This window comes from Macadamia integrifolia, unplaced genomic scaffold (assembly GCF_013358625.1).
Source record: "Macadamia integrifolia cultivar HAES 741 unplaced genomic scaffold, SCU_Mint_v3 scaffold711, whole genome shotgun sequence".
Taxonomy (NCBI): Eukaryota; Viridiplantae; Streptophyta; class Magnoliopsida; order Proteales; family Proteaceae; genus Macadamia; species Macadamia integrifolia.
The window spans coordinates 32,992-49,473 of NW_024870520.1; the positions used below are offsets into that span (position 1 = coordinate 32,992).

The window sequence follows — 16,482 nt, forward strand, 5'->3', positions numbered from 1 at the left end:
CAACGTCTATAGATTTGCAGCGCCATAAGACCCTCCTTATGGAGAAAGCCTTGTGATCGTGTGGACATAAGACCTTCCTTTATGGCCAAAGCCTTGTGACCATGTTACAGTAAGACCCTTCCTTATGGCCAAAACCTCGAAATATTCTGCTCCTGTTGAGTAGAATTGTGCGCCGCCTGCTACCACAAAATTTTACGTTAGCTGTCTAAACTCTCTAATACCCATCCTGTGGCTCCCTTTCTGTATTCTTGGAAGAGGAAAGCAAAGCACAGCACCATCATAGTGGAAGCACAAACGGTTATAGTGGTTTAAATTCCAGCTGGTAGATAACCTTGGAACTTTCAATATTGTCTGGCATATCTCGCTTTACTGCTAGGAATTGGATCATGGAAGCCATCAAGTAAATCATAGTATTCTGAATACCAAAAAAAAAAAAAAAAAAGGAGAACTGGCCAACCAACTAGAAGTCAAGATCCCATGACAGTTTCTTACCATAGTTCCACCCAAAAAAAGAAAGGTACCAAGACCATTGGAGATCTTGAATGTTTCAAAAAGTTCCGTTGGCGTACTGCATTGCTTTTCCCTTGAGTTGCTATTGGTTTTCCCCACTAAAAAATTTGCCAAACTTGAACTGAGTATGCTGATCAGAATAATTGATAGGGATTTGTGTATTAACCCAGTTTTCTGAAATAGAAGTTACAAATGCACCATGTTACAATTGGCCGACCAACAATTTTCGGAAGAAAATCCTTCATTTGTTGTTTATATGGAGAGCCTGGATTTTGATTTTATAGTCCGTCTCTAAGCAGACTTTCCAAATCTACTGAAGATGAGGGTCATTGTGAGTTGCATCAGTCACAAGGGGTATCATGAGTACATGACTTTCAATCCCTCATGTTAAAATCAATAATATCTTAGTTAGCTGGCCTACCATTTACATGCAACTAGTAGGTGGCAAGATAAAATCCTGCCACTCAAGACTCAGCACCCAAAAGCTCCACTGAACGACTCACCCGAATCTAGCAACTCACAAAACAAACGACCAAACATAGATCCTGCAACAAATGGCTTATCACTTCAACTTCATCCCAGCCTTCAGCTTTCTTAACTTCAATATGGAACATGACACCAAGTAAGCAAAACCAAAAAGGAACAGATTTAGACCATATAGAAAAATGTCGGTAGTGATATGGTAGAAAGGATTTGTGCTGTCCACTTGAATTAGAGTATGGTTTAGATCAATTGATTTGCTTTTAATGTACAATGAAGTGGACGAGGAAACCAAGGAAACAAAATGGTAGATTAAATTCGATAATTGTGTTGTTTTGAAGAAATATTTAAAAAATTATCAAGATAAAGAGGCTAAAACTCACATTAGCATGTCAAATCACTTCTCCTCCAGACGCTTCAGTACTGACTCAGCAAATATCTGTTGCCTGAAAAATGTACAAGAAGCAGAAAGATAATGGGCACTTTCGTTTTGGCCTACAAAATTATAATTTATGACCTAACCACTACAGAATATACATAGGTAACTAATCTCTCATAAAGTTAATCATGAATAATGTTGTAGCTTTACTACATTCTAGCTGTTTGCAGTTTATGCAGAACAAAATTAAGGCACAAGGCAGATCCAAATTCCAAAGGGCACAACATTAAGCTCAAAATGTGTGTCCAGCATTTATCTGTGTTGGAAAGATAACGTTAGAAGACCAACACCAAAACCATATCCTTTTGCCGAGGCACTAATGACCTTTCGCTCGTCCTCTGCAAAGGGTAAATATGGCCTTACTGAACAAGTCACCATGGCCTAAAGTACATGATCTAACACACTTATTTTATCTAAAGATGTTACTATATAAATATATATATATATATATTTATTTTTTTTTTTCTAACGACAGGTATCTAGGCCAAACTAGTCCCGTGGCCCATACTGACCCCACAACCGCATGGATCGGTTCATACTGCTACCCCCTTGGGGTTCTGAAGGTGTTACTATGATTGTTACACAAAGATCAAGATGAAACAGTGAGCCCAACATGAGGTGTGGGCCCCAGAAAACTCTTCTTCAACTGATGGGACAAAGAGCACCTTAATACAGGTACCAAGGACATTTCTGCATTATGTTCTCCTTAAAAGGAGAGAATAAAAATTACGAAACACCAAAGGGGCCAAAGTCAAAAGGTAATGATGCTACACAGGAAGCGCAGAAAGAATCCCCATCAAGACAAAGGTATACAAAACAGCAGGCTCTTCCATGGAGCTGACATGGGTTTCACCTTAGCCCATGGGGACACACTGTATCACAAGGCATAAAATAAGTATTGAAGGAAGTCAAGTCATTGGTTCTTTGGGTTTTGATTTTGGCATAGTTTCTCTGGATCAAGCAACAAGGGTATATTAAATATACCAAATTTACATTTTTGTCCCTTGTGGGGCTTGAGACGTCAATTTTAAAGATTCAAGTCTTTTACTTCTTTTTTCCAAGTAGAGTTCAAATCCAAACGTAATCAGAGAAGACCTACCCAAGCACCACCTTGTGATCATAAAGGTTTACCTTCACCTTAACATGCTTCCGGTGTCAATTTGGTATTATCCCCAATTGCCTACTGTATCAAAATCTAGCTAGGGGAAACAATTGACCCTCGAAGAGATGTCCCCCATCCCCCCCCCCCCCCCAAAAAAAAAAAAAAAAAGTTTACTATATTTCCAAATTATGAACCCACCATAACCATGGAAGAGTAGATATAAATATTGACCAGGATTCTAGGTTTAAAACATTAAGAGGCTCTAATGTATGTCTATATGTATATATCATTGTACCAATTCTTTGTCGTATGGCTGGCTGCACTAAGTCATGCACTGAAATCAAAGTTGTAGTGTATAAGAAAAGAACAAACCAGACAATCTGTATGTTCTGATATACATCCAATTAATTAGAAATTTTCGGCCTAAAGCTCATTAGGTGACACTCTCTAGTCTCTATAGGCTAAATAAATGCGGTGGAATCAGACCAGGATTGCAAGGTGATGGATAAGTAGATTACAACAAAAAGATAAAAGGAGATTTAACATACTTTCTCTCTGTGTGCTTTGGGCTAGGGCGAGAGTACTTCAGATATCCATCCCAAGGGACCTTTTTAATACCTGCTCGAACTGAAATAATGTCCCTGACTCTGCATAGAAAGAAATAGGTGATAGAAGTCATCACAACTAAAGATGAAGCAGAAAAAGAAAATTCTTTCTTATTTATATAGAAGTTAGATCCAGGAGCCCAAGATTAAATGTTAAAGAAGTTAAAAATCATGAATTCACCGAGTAAAATGTAGATAGAGAAAGAAAAGTTATATGACCTCTCTGCGAATTCAATGGATGTCTCTCCAGGTCTGAGATTTTGTGGCTCCATGTACCACACATCGCAAACAACAGCCCATGATGTCATAAGGCGTAGAAGATGCATTGTAAAGGATTGCCTGTGCAATAGAAGCATTCAAGATCTCATAGCATAGCCATAACTGTACACACATCCAAAAATTAAGACCAATCATTTAATGGCTCCTGCATGAATTCTAATTGCTAAGCAGGTGTATTTGGAAGATTAGAAAAACAAACTCTAGAAATTCCATTAGAGCTTAATTAAGAAACGGAAATAGTGTAGCCAACCCCATTTAGTTGGAATAACGATTCATTGAGTTGAGAATTCTAGAATTTTCAAAATTCCAAAATGTTGTTATATCAAATGGTTAGGATAACAAGATCACAAATTCTTTGTTCAGCATATTTCCCAGCTGCGATGCATCAGGTTGAAGGAGTCGCTGCTTGCATGTATTCCACACGCATAATCATGCCATTCGAAAACTGATTTGTATGGCAGATGGGTAGAAAGAAGAGGTCACTTTTTCATGATACTTGTTAAGAAACCACTCCTAAGAATTGAATTGCATGTTTTGACTTGAAGTATTGTATTATTGATCATTGTTAGAATAAGAATAAGTGCTGCAGGGGCACATTGGGGCTTTCCCCCTTCCACTGACCCTAGTTAGAGTGGGGCAGCTGAATGGGGGGTGTACTAGTAATTACATTATGATTTCTGTTTTGTATTCCTATCATGATTCTATAATATAAATAGAGGAATTGTGTGATCAGTTAAAGACAAACAAGCATTCTCCTCCATTCTTCCTGTTAACATGGTATCGGAGCCTAATTTCTGATCTAGGTTTTCAGTTTCCAGCCCCTTCTCCTTCAAGAATCGCAGACCTTCCATCACCTTTGTTAGCCTCCATCTACCTTTTTTCCATTAACCTACCATAGGGCTGCACTAATGAGGCAATTCCTAAGAATCTAGTAGCTGTCCTATACCCTACCTCATGAACTAAAACAACAAAAACCCTTGCCAGAAAATTAGGGTTCTTCACCCTCTGCGATTTTTTATTCTTCTACTTTCAGGGAATGCGGTTTCTTCCTCTTTAAAGAAGACACCTCTACCTCCTGAAGATCAAGTACAGCTCCCTAGAAGGACGCATCATCACTTGCAAGATTGAAGATCTATACTAATCGATTCTGTGCAAAAAAGGGTTTTCTTCCAAAATCCTAACTAAATCGATTTTTGGGACTCCCTCCTCAGAACTGGATGAATTTTTGAGGATATCATCGTCACCATTTTAGAGGAGATCAACCAGACTTGTGGCTCCATCTGCCAAGTCACTGTATCAAATCTCCCCTCTTCTTCAATAATTAACGTTTTCTCCCAAACCTTAATTCGCTTGTAACAATGTTTTTATCCTTATTGAGCAATTCGATCCAAGTACAGACACTTTCTGACAGTTGATTTTCTCTCTCTCTCTCTCTCTCTCTCTCTCATTATCAATTTTTTAGTGTTTAATCATGTCTGAAGTAACTACTATGACCCTGGGTCTGATGGACAAAGTCGCAATGACTACATGCCTTTTGGGACTAGCTCAGTGAAATTGGATAGAATTAATTACCTCATCTGGTCCAGATCTACATATCTTACCATTGCTGGTGGAGGTCTCATTGGACACATTACAGGGAAATTGAAGAAACTACCCCTCAAGATAAATGGGTCACCAATGACTCTTTGGTAATGACTTACTTGATTGGTTCAATTCATCAATCTATTTCTCGAAGACTGTTAGATACTGCTTCTCAGATTTTGGTTGCTGCCAAGGAAACTAATGGGCAACTAAGGATGATGCTCAGGTATTTGATCTTCACAAGAAGGTTCGTACCACTATGTAGCTGGAACTCGCCGTGTCCCAATATTATGCCGAACTTCGAACTCTATGGTATGAACTGGACCAGTTTGCAGATTATCATCCCAAAAATGTTGAAGACAATGCTGCTTCCACCAAACATGCGGATAAAATCAGGGTGTATGATTTTGTGGCTAATTTAAATGTTGAATATGATCAGATTTGTGTTCAGATACTTAGCAAATCTCCCTTCCCTACTCTGGAACAATCTTTTGCCATGGTTTATACGGAAGAATGTCGTCATAACTCTACGCTACATACTCTTACTACTGAAAAGACAGCCCTACAAACAGGATCCACTACGACCTTTGAGGGAGCAAATCAAACTAGTGATATCACCAAGGAGATTGTTAAATGTGAACACTGCCACAAGCCATACCATACTAAGGACAACTATTGGAAGCTCCATGGAAAATATGCTGATTTTGAGGTAAAATGTGCTTGGGGCTGATCCAAAACTAAAGCTCATCAGGCTGAGATTGTGGACACTCCACCTGCAACTGGTATAGGACTATCCCAAAAGGAACTCCAGGCTTTAAGACGTATGCTCAAGGCTTTCAATTCCTCAACTCCTGCCAATTTAGTCCCCTTAGGGTCCAATTTTGCTCACTCAGGTATTTTATTTGGTGGTCATTGTGCATTAGCCGTCTCCACTCCCTGGATCATTGACTCTGATGCCAATGATTAGATGACTAGTTCCTCTAGTTTATCTCACCAGTATCCACCCATCTTAGGCAGAAATAAAGTTAGGGTAGCAGATGGCACCCTATCCTCTGTCTCCGAAAAAGGTTTTATTAAGTATTCTTCTATACCTCTGTCTTCAGTTTTACATATTCCTAATTTTACTACTAATTTGATGTCCATTAATAGTCTTACCAAAGACCTAAACTGTAATGTTCCTTCCCATTGCGTTTTTGAGGATCTGATAACAGGGAAGACGATTGGATGTGGTAAGGTGCAGGTGGTCTTGATTTGCTTGATGATGGTTGTCTCCCTACGGCTGCAGCATCGACTACTCCTCATCAACTACACTGCTTATTCTGAATTGATGGCACTGTCATTTGGCACACCCAAATTGAGACTTTATCTCTTTTATTTCCACATTTTAGTTAAATCATGTACTAGGGATGAATTCTTTTGTGAATCCTGTACTCTAGCTAAACAAACTCGTTCCAATTATTTACCCTTAAATAAAAGAAGCTCTTCCATTTTTTACTTGGTTCACTCTGATGTATGGGGTCTGTCTTGTCGGATATTTATTTTTGGTAAAAGATGGTTTGAATCCTTTATTGGGTGTCACTTTAGAACCACTTGGATTTATATGATGCAACAAAAGTGAAGTGTTCAATTGTTTTCAACGGTTCCATAAAATGATTCAGACTCAATTCAATGCAACTCTGAAAATTCTCCATAGTGATAATGGAAAAGAGTACATGGAGGGTTAGTTTCAAAAATACCTAGTTGATCATGGGATTCTTCATCAGACAAGTTTTGTTGACACTCCTACTCAGAATGGAGTGGCTGAATGCAAGAATAGGCACTTGTTGGATATTGCTCGAGCCATGATGCTTGCTAGATAGGTTCTCATCTCAGTATTGGAGTGATGTTGTCCTCATAGCAACCTACCTAATCAATCGCATGCCGACTTGTGTCTTAAACTCTCGAACTCCTGTTGAGGTTTATCAAGGGACTACATCCTTCCTGGTTCCTCCAAAGACTTTTAGGTGTGCCTGTTATGCTAGGGATCATCATTCACTAGGAAAATTGGAACCTCAAAGTACTAAGTGTATCTTTCTAGGTTACTCTCCTACTCAGAACGGAGAAAAGTGTTACCATCCTTCTACCCAGCGTACTACGGTAACAATGGATGTTGTGTTTCATGAATCTGTTGTACGACTCATCATCACCTCTTCAGGGGGAGTCTGGTATTACTAGTGAAGAAGAGATGACTCTAAATCTTCTTGCTCCACCTGTATACCCATCATCTTCACTCCAAGATCCTCATATTCTACAAGACAGTGAGGGACGGAACCTATTGTTCCAACTCAGGGGGAGATGACTCTAGTTTAGAGAGTCAATGGTGAATTCCAGAGACAAATTGATGACTCCACTCTTCAAGTTTATCGTAGGGGATATACCAGAAATAAGAAACTTCAAACCATCACCACTATTACAGCACCTTTAGACATCCCTTCGCCAGCCTGGATCCATAACTGACTAAGCCTCATGCTTTAGGTATGATTTCTCCTTCTGACCAACCTATTACCTTCAGAAAAAGGCACTAGGACCTGTACTCAACACTCTATATATCAGTTTTTTTCATATGATTCCATTTCTCCCTCATATTATGCTTTTGTATCTTCTCTTTCATCTACTTGTGTTCCCAAGAATTGGCAGGAAGCTCTTTTAGAAAAAAAAGGAAAGCCGCAATGGAGGAAGAAATGGATGCCTTAAAAAGGAATGTTACATGGGAACTTAGTGACTCTTCCACCTGGGAAAAGACTTGTTTGCTGAAAATGGGTGTTTGCGGTAAAACAGAAGGTGTGGCCTTACTTGCCTTTTTAGTGTAACACACTTCTCTCAATGAGGGTAAAAGCATGTCATTTCAACTATGTACTCGAAAAATGTGCTAGACAATGACAGTTCTTGAGAATGACACATTGGTAAGTTACTTTCAAATTATTCTGAAAACCTTCTTTTACCCTTCTCAAAGAACTTTTGGAAATAAGACAAGGGGTAATTAAAAGAAATTTACAACTTCTCAGTTCACACAGGCTACAACAAGATGCAACCATATGGCCTGAGGGAAACCTAACCCTTAGGTGAATTATAATATTTTTATGATAACAAAGGGCCTAAGCACTCAGGTTAACGGTTTGGGCTATCCATCCTGTTTCAAGCAATCAACAATGCTCTGAACTAGAAATCCCTTCAGCTACTTATAACTGAGAATCCTGGGCATGAATTTATGTTTGATGGGGCTAATATTTTTATACTTGAGAACCTGTCTACAATACTCCGCCATAAGGGTGTCAACGGTCCGGGTCGGTGAGGTTTCGGTTGGGTTCCACCGGTTTCGATGTGTTTTACATTAACTGAAACCGACCCAATAAGGATTTATCGGTTCAGTTCTGGCTTCGATGCGGTTTGGGTTCAGGTTGGCACCGGTTTGGATTACTGGGTTTATTCCGGTTTGGATCCAATAGGTGAAATGCGACTTCGAGGAGAGCACATTTACCATACATATCGATGAGGTTGTTAAGGCGTGGTTCCCATTTTTTCAGGCCTGTTTTGATGATTTGGGCATGGAGCTTCTTCCCCTGTAATGGGTTTTGGGATTTGGCACAGGCTCAATGTTGGTGGAGAAAGAGAAAAAAAAAGGGGGGGGGAAAAGGAAACCCAAAACGGAAAAAAAGCCCTCGAATGTTGCCCACGAATGTGATTAATTCACAAGAAGTTGATTTTTATGTTGATTCACATAGTCTTTTTCTTCTGAAAGATTCATCTTTTTTCCTTTTCATCTTTTTCAGTTGTGGTTTTTTGGATTTGGGCATGGGCCTCTTTTGATGTTAACCCTCGAATGTTGCAAGGCAACCGTCGCCATTTTCACTTCCTGAATCCGTTTTATGTCTTGCATCAACCCTTTTAATAAATCATTGACTGCTAAAAGGATCATAAGCTGCAAGGGATCTAAGGGAAGAGACGATGCATTCTGCTGCTATGTTCCACTCTCAAAGAAACCCTATGCACTTCTGCTGCTATCTGCAAGAAGAATGAATGATGTCCTCCCTAACTTCAGGCCAATCTAAGGGAAGAGAGGCCAGTGAAGAGAGAGAGAGAGGAACCAGCTTGTTGTTGCCGTTGTCGTTACCGTTGTCATTGTCGTTGTCGTTGTCGTTGTCGTTGCCGATCTAGGTGAGGAGAGGCAGAGACGAGAGAAAGGCTGGCATCGCTGGGGTTATGAATAGAGAAGAATAAGGATTATGCAATTAGGGATTTTAGGATTTATATACTTAGGGTTAGGAGCATAGTTGTCATGGCATCGCCTAGGCGTCGCCAAGACGGCGATTTCGCGTCCTGGCTGAAAATGAAGTTAATGGCAGTGCTACGATTTACGTGACTCACAAATGGCGGTCGCCATTGGCTGATAGGCGTCGCTATGGCACCGCCATGGATGCCAAGTACACCTGATTCACTAGGCAGTCGACTTTTTGTAAAATGCAGGGTGATTTTGATAGGACTATGTTGATTTTTGATGATTTGATGTTGCTTAATTTTGGTTTTATATGACAGGACTATTGTAGGCTTGTAGCATGCTAAATAACTTTAGAAAATAAGAAAAATAAAAAAAATAGCATACTAAATAACTTTAGAAAATAGGGAAAATAAAAAATGACATATGGGCGATTTAACCGCCATGGCAACGCCATAACGAGCGATTCATCACCAAATCGATTAGCCACCCCTTCACTGCCTTGGATCGATTTGACGCCGTGACAACTATGGTTAGGAGTAGGTCTTTTTAGAGTTTAGGTTCACCAGCTCTTATTAGCTCGGTTTCATATTCGGTTTCAATTACTGGGTTAATGGGTGAACCGTCAGTTTAAACCGAACCGAAACCAGGCCCAATAAGAGCTCAGTTCGATTTGGATCGGGATAAATCGGGGCAGTTCAGACCGGTTTTATCGGTTCAATTTATATACTGACACCCCTACTCCGCCAGTATTTTATGCTGCCGGTCTAAGCCTGGATAAAGGACAGTTGGTGCATCAGATCGGCAGCCAGCATTGTGAAAACCATAGTTGTCAAGGCGTCGCCTAGGTGTCCAGGCGCCTTGACAACTATGGTTGCCTTGTTACTTGTTAGTGTCGCCTTGCGTCCAAGACTCCTCCAATGCCTTGGGTCACCTAGATGTCGTGACAACTATGGTGAAAACTTTGGCCAAATCTTTTAGCATGGATCCTAGAGTTTTACACTTTTGACCTCATGCTAGGGCGTCCTCTGAAAGTGATGCGCTACACTATGACCCGGGTGTAGTGGATAGTGAGCAAGGGTTAGCTAGGGCATCCCTATAGGCTATAAGCAACATATGGCTTCAACGGCTGGTTGTGTTGACAAGTGGGCAAGGTATTTGCACCATGGACAAATGCTGGTAAAGAAGCTAGTCCAAAAGCATAGAATTAAGTTAATATCTTGAAACTAGGAACTCTAACAGGAAAAAGTTTAGAAATTAGAATTGATAGACATAATGAGAAGCAGAAGAATTAGCATACCTTCTGTGCAAGAATGTAGGTAGAAGGATAAAAACGGTTAAGGAATGAGATGACTATAAACATGGGTATACTAGGGACAAAAATAATAGAAACGAAGTAGGAATAGTAATAGACAAAGAATTTTTAAAAAATAATCACTAAAGGCATCCAAGATCAGGTCCCCTTGTGTATTCCTTTTGCAAATGATATAGTTTTTCCAGATTAAACAAAAGCAAAGATAAATGTCAAGTTGGAATTATGGAGATCCACCTTGGAATCAAAAGGTTTTAAGAGAAGTAATGCAAAAATAGAATATATGTTAACTTTAGTATATAGTAACAATAGGACTAAAGTGGGGTGGTGAAAATTGATGATAGGCAAATACCGCAAAGTGATGATTTTCATTACCTAGGTTCAATCATAAATAAAAATTTATGATTTAGAGCTGACTGTTGCACAAAAAAAATTTAGAGCCAGGTGGAAGAGGAGAGGTGCGTCCAAAGTGTTGCATAATCGAATTATTCCTTTAAAACTCAAAGGAAATTTTTCTAAGATAATCATGCGTCTATAGCTGACTGTTGGGCTGTGAATAAACAACATAAAAACAAACTTAGTGTAGCTGAAAAAAGAATGTTGAGATGAATGAGTGGTAATGGTAGAAAAGATAAAATAAGGAATGAAGAAATTAAAGATAATTTAGAAGTAGTTCCGATACATGATAAGTTGAGAGTAAGTCATTTGAGGTGCTATGTACATGTGCAATGAAAGCCTTTGAACGCTCTAGTAAGGAGGAGGGATATGATTCAGATTAGAAGAGCTAAAAGAGCTAAAAGAGGCAGGGGTATGCCTAAAATGACTTTATAAGGAAAGACATGCATAGCTTAGGACTAGTAACAATCCTGGCTTTGCATAGAGTTTATTAGAGAAAGAAGATCCATGAAGCCAAACCCATTTAGTTGCGATAAGGCTAAGTTGATTTGATTTGAGTTGAGTTGAGTTAGCCCTGCTATACTTAAAACATAAAGCTACCTCAATCATCACAAATCTTATCATCTAGAATACCTAGGCAAGCAAAAGTTAAGAAGACAATTTTGGGTAAACCTAAAAATGCAAATAACTGCAAAAGACGCATAACATTCTTGTGAGACTTCTGCAGGAACAAAAATGTTTGATTTTCATTGGACCACTCCAGACATGAAAATTTGAGGGTTCTGTTATCGTACAAAAATTCAACCACCTAGCAGGTAGCTTATGGTTCCAAAGAGTTGCTCATTGGGTGGTAGCTGATGAGAAGTTCAAAGATATGCCAGCAGAACAGATCTTTAAAGAGTGCTCCCCTCCCCCCCTCTCACTTTGCTCTTTTTGAGCGAAAGAAAAGTAAAAAGGAGACTCATTGGCAGCCCCCTCTTCCCCCCCAACCCCTGGGGAATGCCCAAGCTATATATAAGTGGTTTTTCATTAGGGAATCCTGGTCCTTCAGGTATCAGGGGAGTGATTAGACTCCTCAATGGAAGTGTGGTTGATGTGTTCTCCGGCCCATAGGGGAAGGAGATTCACACAAGCCGAGTTGATGGCTCCCAAGGCTGGTTTAGATCTGTTATTAAGCAAGGGATGGTCTCAAGCTATAATTGAAGGGGACTCAGCTAAAGTAATGAAATGGATGACAGATGTGAGAGGTGACAATGCATTATCATCAATTAATAGGGCCAATATGTCAGTAACTTAAATCAGTACACAGTCTGTTGGCAGCCCAGGAGTGCTAATGAGGTGGTGGATGAGTAAACTAAGCAAGGGGTTGTTAGGCCCCAGATCTGGGAATTTTATTCCCTTGTGACAGGTTTGTGAGTCCTCTTTTTATTGGTTGGGGGTTCTTTGATTGATCCTTTGATTGAGGCATCTTATATTTGTATCAGTACGTACTTCTATGAACCTCTTTGTACCATTATTCTGATGTGATTGGCTTCCATAAAGTTGTAATTTACCCCGGGGAAAAAAAGACGACCAAAAAAAAAACAGCAGATTTACAGAATAAGAGAGAGTCTTATAAAGGCTGCAGCAACAATGCGATATGTTCAGAGGGAGACATGTTGAATGCTAAGCATTTCTCTTGACGATGCAATAACAATGACAAAATATATTAGCTTTCAGAACCACAATAAACAATTTGAGAAGTTTAGATCAGCAACAGATTTGAAGATAACAAGCAAACATTTGGAACAAAAGCCAATCCTACATATATAACAAAATTAGTGCCTTCAAAGTAGATTCTTACTTCCTGCTGTTCCAGAAAGCATCCACAAAAATTTTGTTGTACTTAATCGCTATAGGGCAAACAGTGCACCCGAGTTCAAAAGCACCCTGGAGACAAAAGAACAGTGACAAAGACAAATTGTGTATGAGAATCTAATAAACAACGCTATCTCAATAAAATCTACCAATATAACAGACCCGGGACATGGTTCTAAGGAATCCGATAGGGCACCACATTGGAATCAGCATATCAACCCAGAGCAGAATCAGATTGCTCAATCCACTGACAGGATCAGATGATCTAGGAATCAATCACTGATTGTAATGCCCCAAATTTTGGAACCTTAGAACATATATCTTTTTTATGTTATTTCCTAAGCTTACTTAAATATTTGAAGTTAGGGTTTATTTAATGACTTAATGAGTTAGCCTAGCGGTTAGTACCTTGACTATCTAGACTCTAAAGGTCCTAGGTTTGAGTCTTGTTAGTAGTAAGGGGGTTTTTATTTAATTGATTTCTTTTCTTTTATTTTTAAATCATTCTTTGTAGACCCCACCCTAGAGAGAGAGACATGAGTGAGGAGAGCTAAGGAAGAGAGAGGAGAGAGAGTCATGAAAGAGGGAGAAAAGAGAGACGTAGAGAAAGGGGGAAGAGAGAGAGAGATGTGAGAGGGAGAAAAGAGAGAGAGACACGGACAAAGGGGGTGGGCTATAAAAAGAAAGAAAAAATAAGAAAGAAGGGAAGAAAGCAGAATCGTGAGAAAGAAAGAAAGGGAGAGGAAGGGAATTTTGGTGCCTACTTCTCTATTTTTCTGCTCACTCCAGGTAATGAAGCTTCCTCTAATCCTTAGTTTAAATTGTTGGTTCTGCTGGTTCTTCTTTTGTGACCCAATATGGGTCTTATCCTAAGCTGCTGATGTTGGTTTCTTCATATGAATATTCTTTTTGGGACTCAAATGACCTAATATTTAGGTTTTTTGGGACCCTAATTGTTTTTAGGGTGTTGTTTTAGGGTTAATGTTTTCTTCGAAACCATTAGGGTTTTTTTTAGGACCCAAACTGTGACCCAAATCTAATATTATTTCATATCAAGGCTTAGGATTCAATTCATAGGGACCACATACAATATTCTTCATGGGACCCAAATCTTGGGCGAGTTAGTAATTAACATTGGCTATTACTAATTTCAAATTGGGACCTCCTGGACACTTGAGACTCAAAGGGGAGGTAACACTTTTGCAAATGGAGGTAAGTGGATTATAGTGGGATTACACCACAGGTGTGTGGGTTGATTGTATGATGTGATGTTTGGTGTGCTTGTATCATTGATATGTGCTAACTTATACTTTTTGAATTGTGTTTATGTGTGACATGAATTTATGGGAGTAATTGATATTTGATGAAGGTGACTATTAGTGTGATGTATATTGATGTTGATTCTTACATGGAGATTTTACCTATGTTCGTGTTTTTAAAGAAAGTGATTTTATGAACGGTGATTTTGTGAAAATGTGAAAAGAGAGTGTAAATAGACTACTCTGTACCAAACCAAAGAGGGGTGTCCTGTTAAGCCGCGGGACTTATACCCACTGTGCACAGTGGTGTATATTTAGTCATAAAGTGGTGACGACAATGTGATTGTATGATCGAGTGATTGTGGGGGCCGTGTTTTCCTCTCATATTATGGGAAGTGGTAGCTTATTTCCTTCAGTGCCGGCTAAAGTATGATAAAAAAGGGGATATTTTTAAATGATCGTGTTTTATTAAAAGTGTAGTTTGAGAAACTAAAACTGCTTGTTTTAACCATTGTTTATGGTTGATTGTTTGCCCTGTGATGTGCTCTTACTATTTTCCCTTATTGAGCTATTGAGTTTAATCCATTATTTTAACATCACAGATAATTGATATGAAGATATGCTTGGAGCGGATTTCGAGGGTGACCTAAAGCTTCTATTAGTTTATTTTTCTCTAGTAGATAATTGTAGTAGGCTGCCGTTTCGTGTAAACTCTAACAAAATGTTTTTTTAAATTTTGGGATCACACCTTAGATTGCCACCAGTAAGTATGATTTTGGGATATTTTATCTTGGAATTCTTTTATTTTGTTGATACTTTAATTTTTATGAGTTCTCATACGCCTGATTTTTGGGGAATGTTTTGGATCATTTGATCATTGCCTGCGAGGGATGTACCCTTACCTGTATCTGGGTTTGGGTCATGACATTGATGCCAGAAGATTAGATGATTCAATATCCATCAATCTTGGACCAACCATCTCTTGAAATGAGGAATGCCTTCTCCCCCCCCCCCCCCCAACCCCCTCCCCAAGGTATAGAGAAAATAGGAAATCATTTTATCTGAAGAGATTATACAAACAAAAGTGACAAACCTTCTTGAACATGACTGTATACTGGTTATTTACGCATGTTCCCTCTGGAAAAATGAGAAGAGGATTGTTGTCAACTCCTTGAACGTGTTCTCTTAACCTGGAAAAATGTAGACCTAGGATGAAGAACTATGTCTTACAACAGAATATTTCAAATCTTAACATGCAAAGAACATAATGCTTACTTTCTTGCAACAATTTCACGATCTTTTGCTTCAGAGCGGTTAAACCAGATACAACCCACACTCTCCAAAATTGTGCTTTGTAGCAGTCCTATTCACAAGCATAAACTAGAAAATAAAAGGCAAGTAATTTGGAGGCTGTGAAGGGCAAAAGTCGAAACAATCTAATAGAAGACCATCTCTTGGCAGGCTGCTGAGAGTTTCTACTTCCAAAGTTGTTTATCATTTTTGGGAATATGGACACCAAGGTAACTATCAACTCACAATAAGTCATTCAAGAAGTGCCTATTGAATGAACAGCCTGACTGATTGATATACAGACAAGATAAAGTAGTGATCAAGGCTACAAACCTCTTCCTAGACGTGGCTCAGTAATTTGGAAACCTACCACTTAAATCTCTGAAGGTATCTATAAACACCAAATTTCAAAACAAAGCTCCATCCTAAATGAAATTAACACTTACCAACCCATCCAAGATGCTTTTGCATAATAACAGCAAATGGAGTCATCTGTTCTAATATAATGAAATCTATCATGGAAGTGTGATTGGCCACAAATACCTGTCCAAACCATGAAATGGAAGATTGGATGTGTCAAGATATAGAGAACAACATTGAGGACTATTAAATTTTGGAAAGACTGAAGCATCACCATATGTAAACAATGTAAAGAACTAATATGGTAATTTATCATACTTGCTTTGGTCGCATGCTGGGTCGTGGTCCATGATACTTCACAACCCCGGTCCATGATGCAACGAAGAAGCAACACATTAACTCCACCAAGTACCTCTGAAGAGAAAAAAAAATCAAGAAAACAATAGAGGGTTTTAAATTATAACTGGAATTCAAAGCAAAGCACAAAATCATTCGCATCAAGTTGGCAGGCTAACCTCACCCGACCAGGTTGGCAGCCTAAGCTGTTTTTCCCAGCCATGGGAAGGTTTAGGTAACAGAAATCTAAAACCAATGTCAGTTTGAACCAGGTTAGGATTATTATCTTGGGTTAACCTAGACAGCCAGAACCCGACTCATTTAAGTACATAACATACATTATGTGTATATGTGCGTGTGTGTGTGTATATATATATATATATATATATTGCAGCTTATAGTTATGAAGTATGAAGTAGGTGTG

The 16,482-nt window shown here is 39.0% G+C and overlaps 1 protein-coding gene across 4 annotated transcripts in view; it reads right to left on the reverse strand.

Moving 5' to 3' along the window:
• LOC122069784 (glycerol-3-phosphate acyltransferase 9-like) overlaps window positions 1–16,482 on the reverse strand; it is a 29,963-nt gene continuing 13,481 nt past the window's right edge. Inside the window, exons 5-13 of one of the 4 annotated variants that reach the window (XM_042633874.1) lie at window positions 16,041–16,136; window positions 15,809–15,905; window positions 15,348–15,435; window positions 15,166–15,262; window positions 12,800–12,885; window positions 3,356–3,475; window positions 3,080–3,178; window positions 1,374–1,436; window positions 1–176 (exon numbers count right to left, since the gene is read on the reverse strand). In XM_042633874.1, coding sequence (XP_042489808.1) covers window positions 1,388–1,436; window positions 3,080–3,178; window positions 3,356–3,475; window positions 12,800–12,885; window positions 15,166–15,262; window positions 15,348–15,435; window positions 15,809–15,905; window positions 16,041–16,136 — 732 coding nt within the window. In that variant the 3' untranslated portion in view covers window positions 1–176; window positions 1,374–1,387. Of the gene's footprint in view, window positions 177–641; window positions 1,109–1,373; window positions 1,437–3,079; window positions 3,179–3,355; window positions 3,476–12,799; window positions 12,886–15,165; window positions 15,263–15,347; window positions 15,436–15,808; window positions 15,906–16,040; window positions 16,137–16,482 lie in introns of those variants that run through there. The other 3 variants (XM_042633876.1, XM_042633875.1, XM_042633873.1) reach the window with 3 other exon arrangements.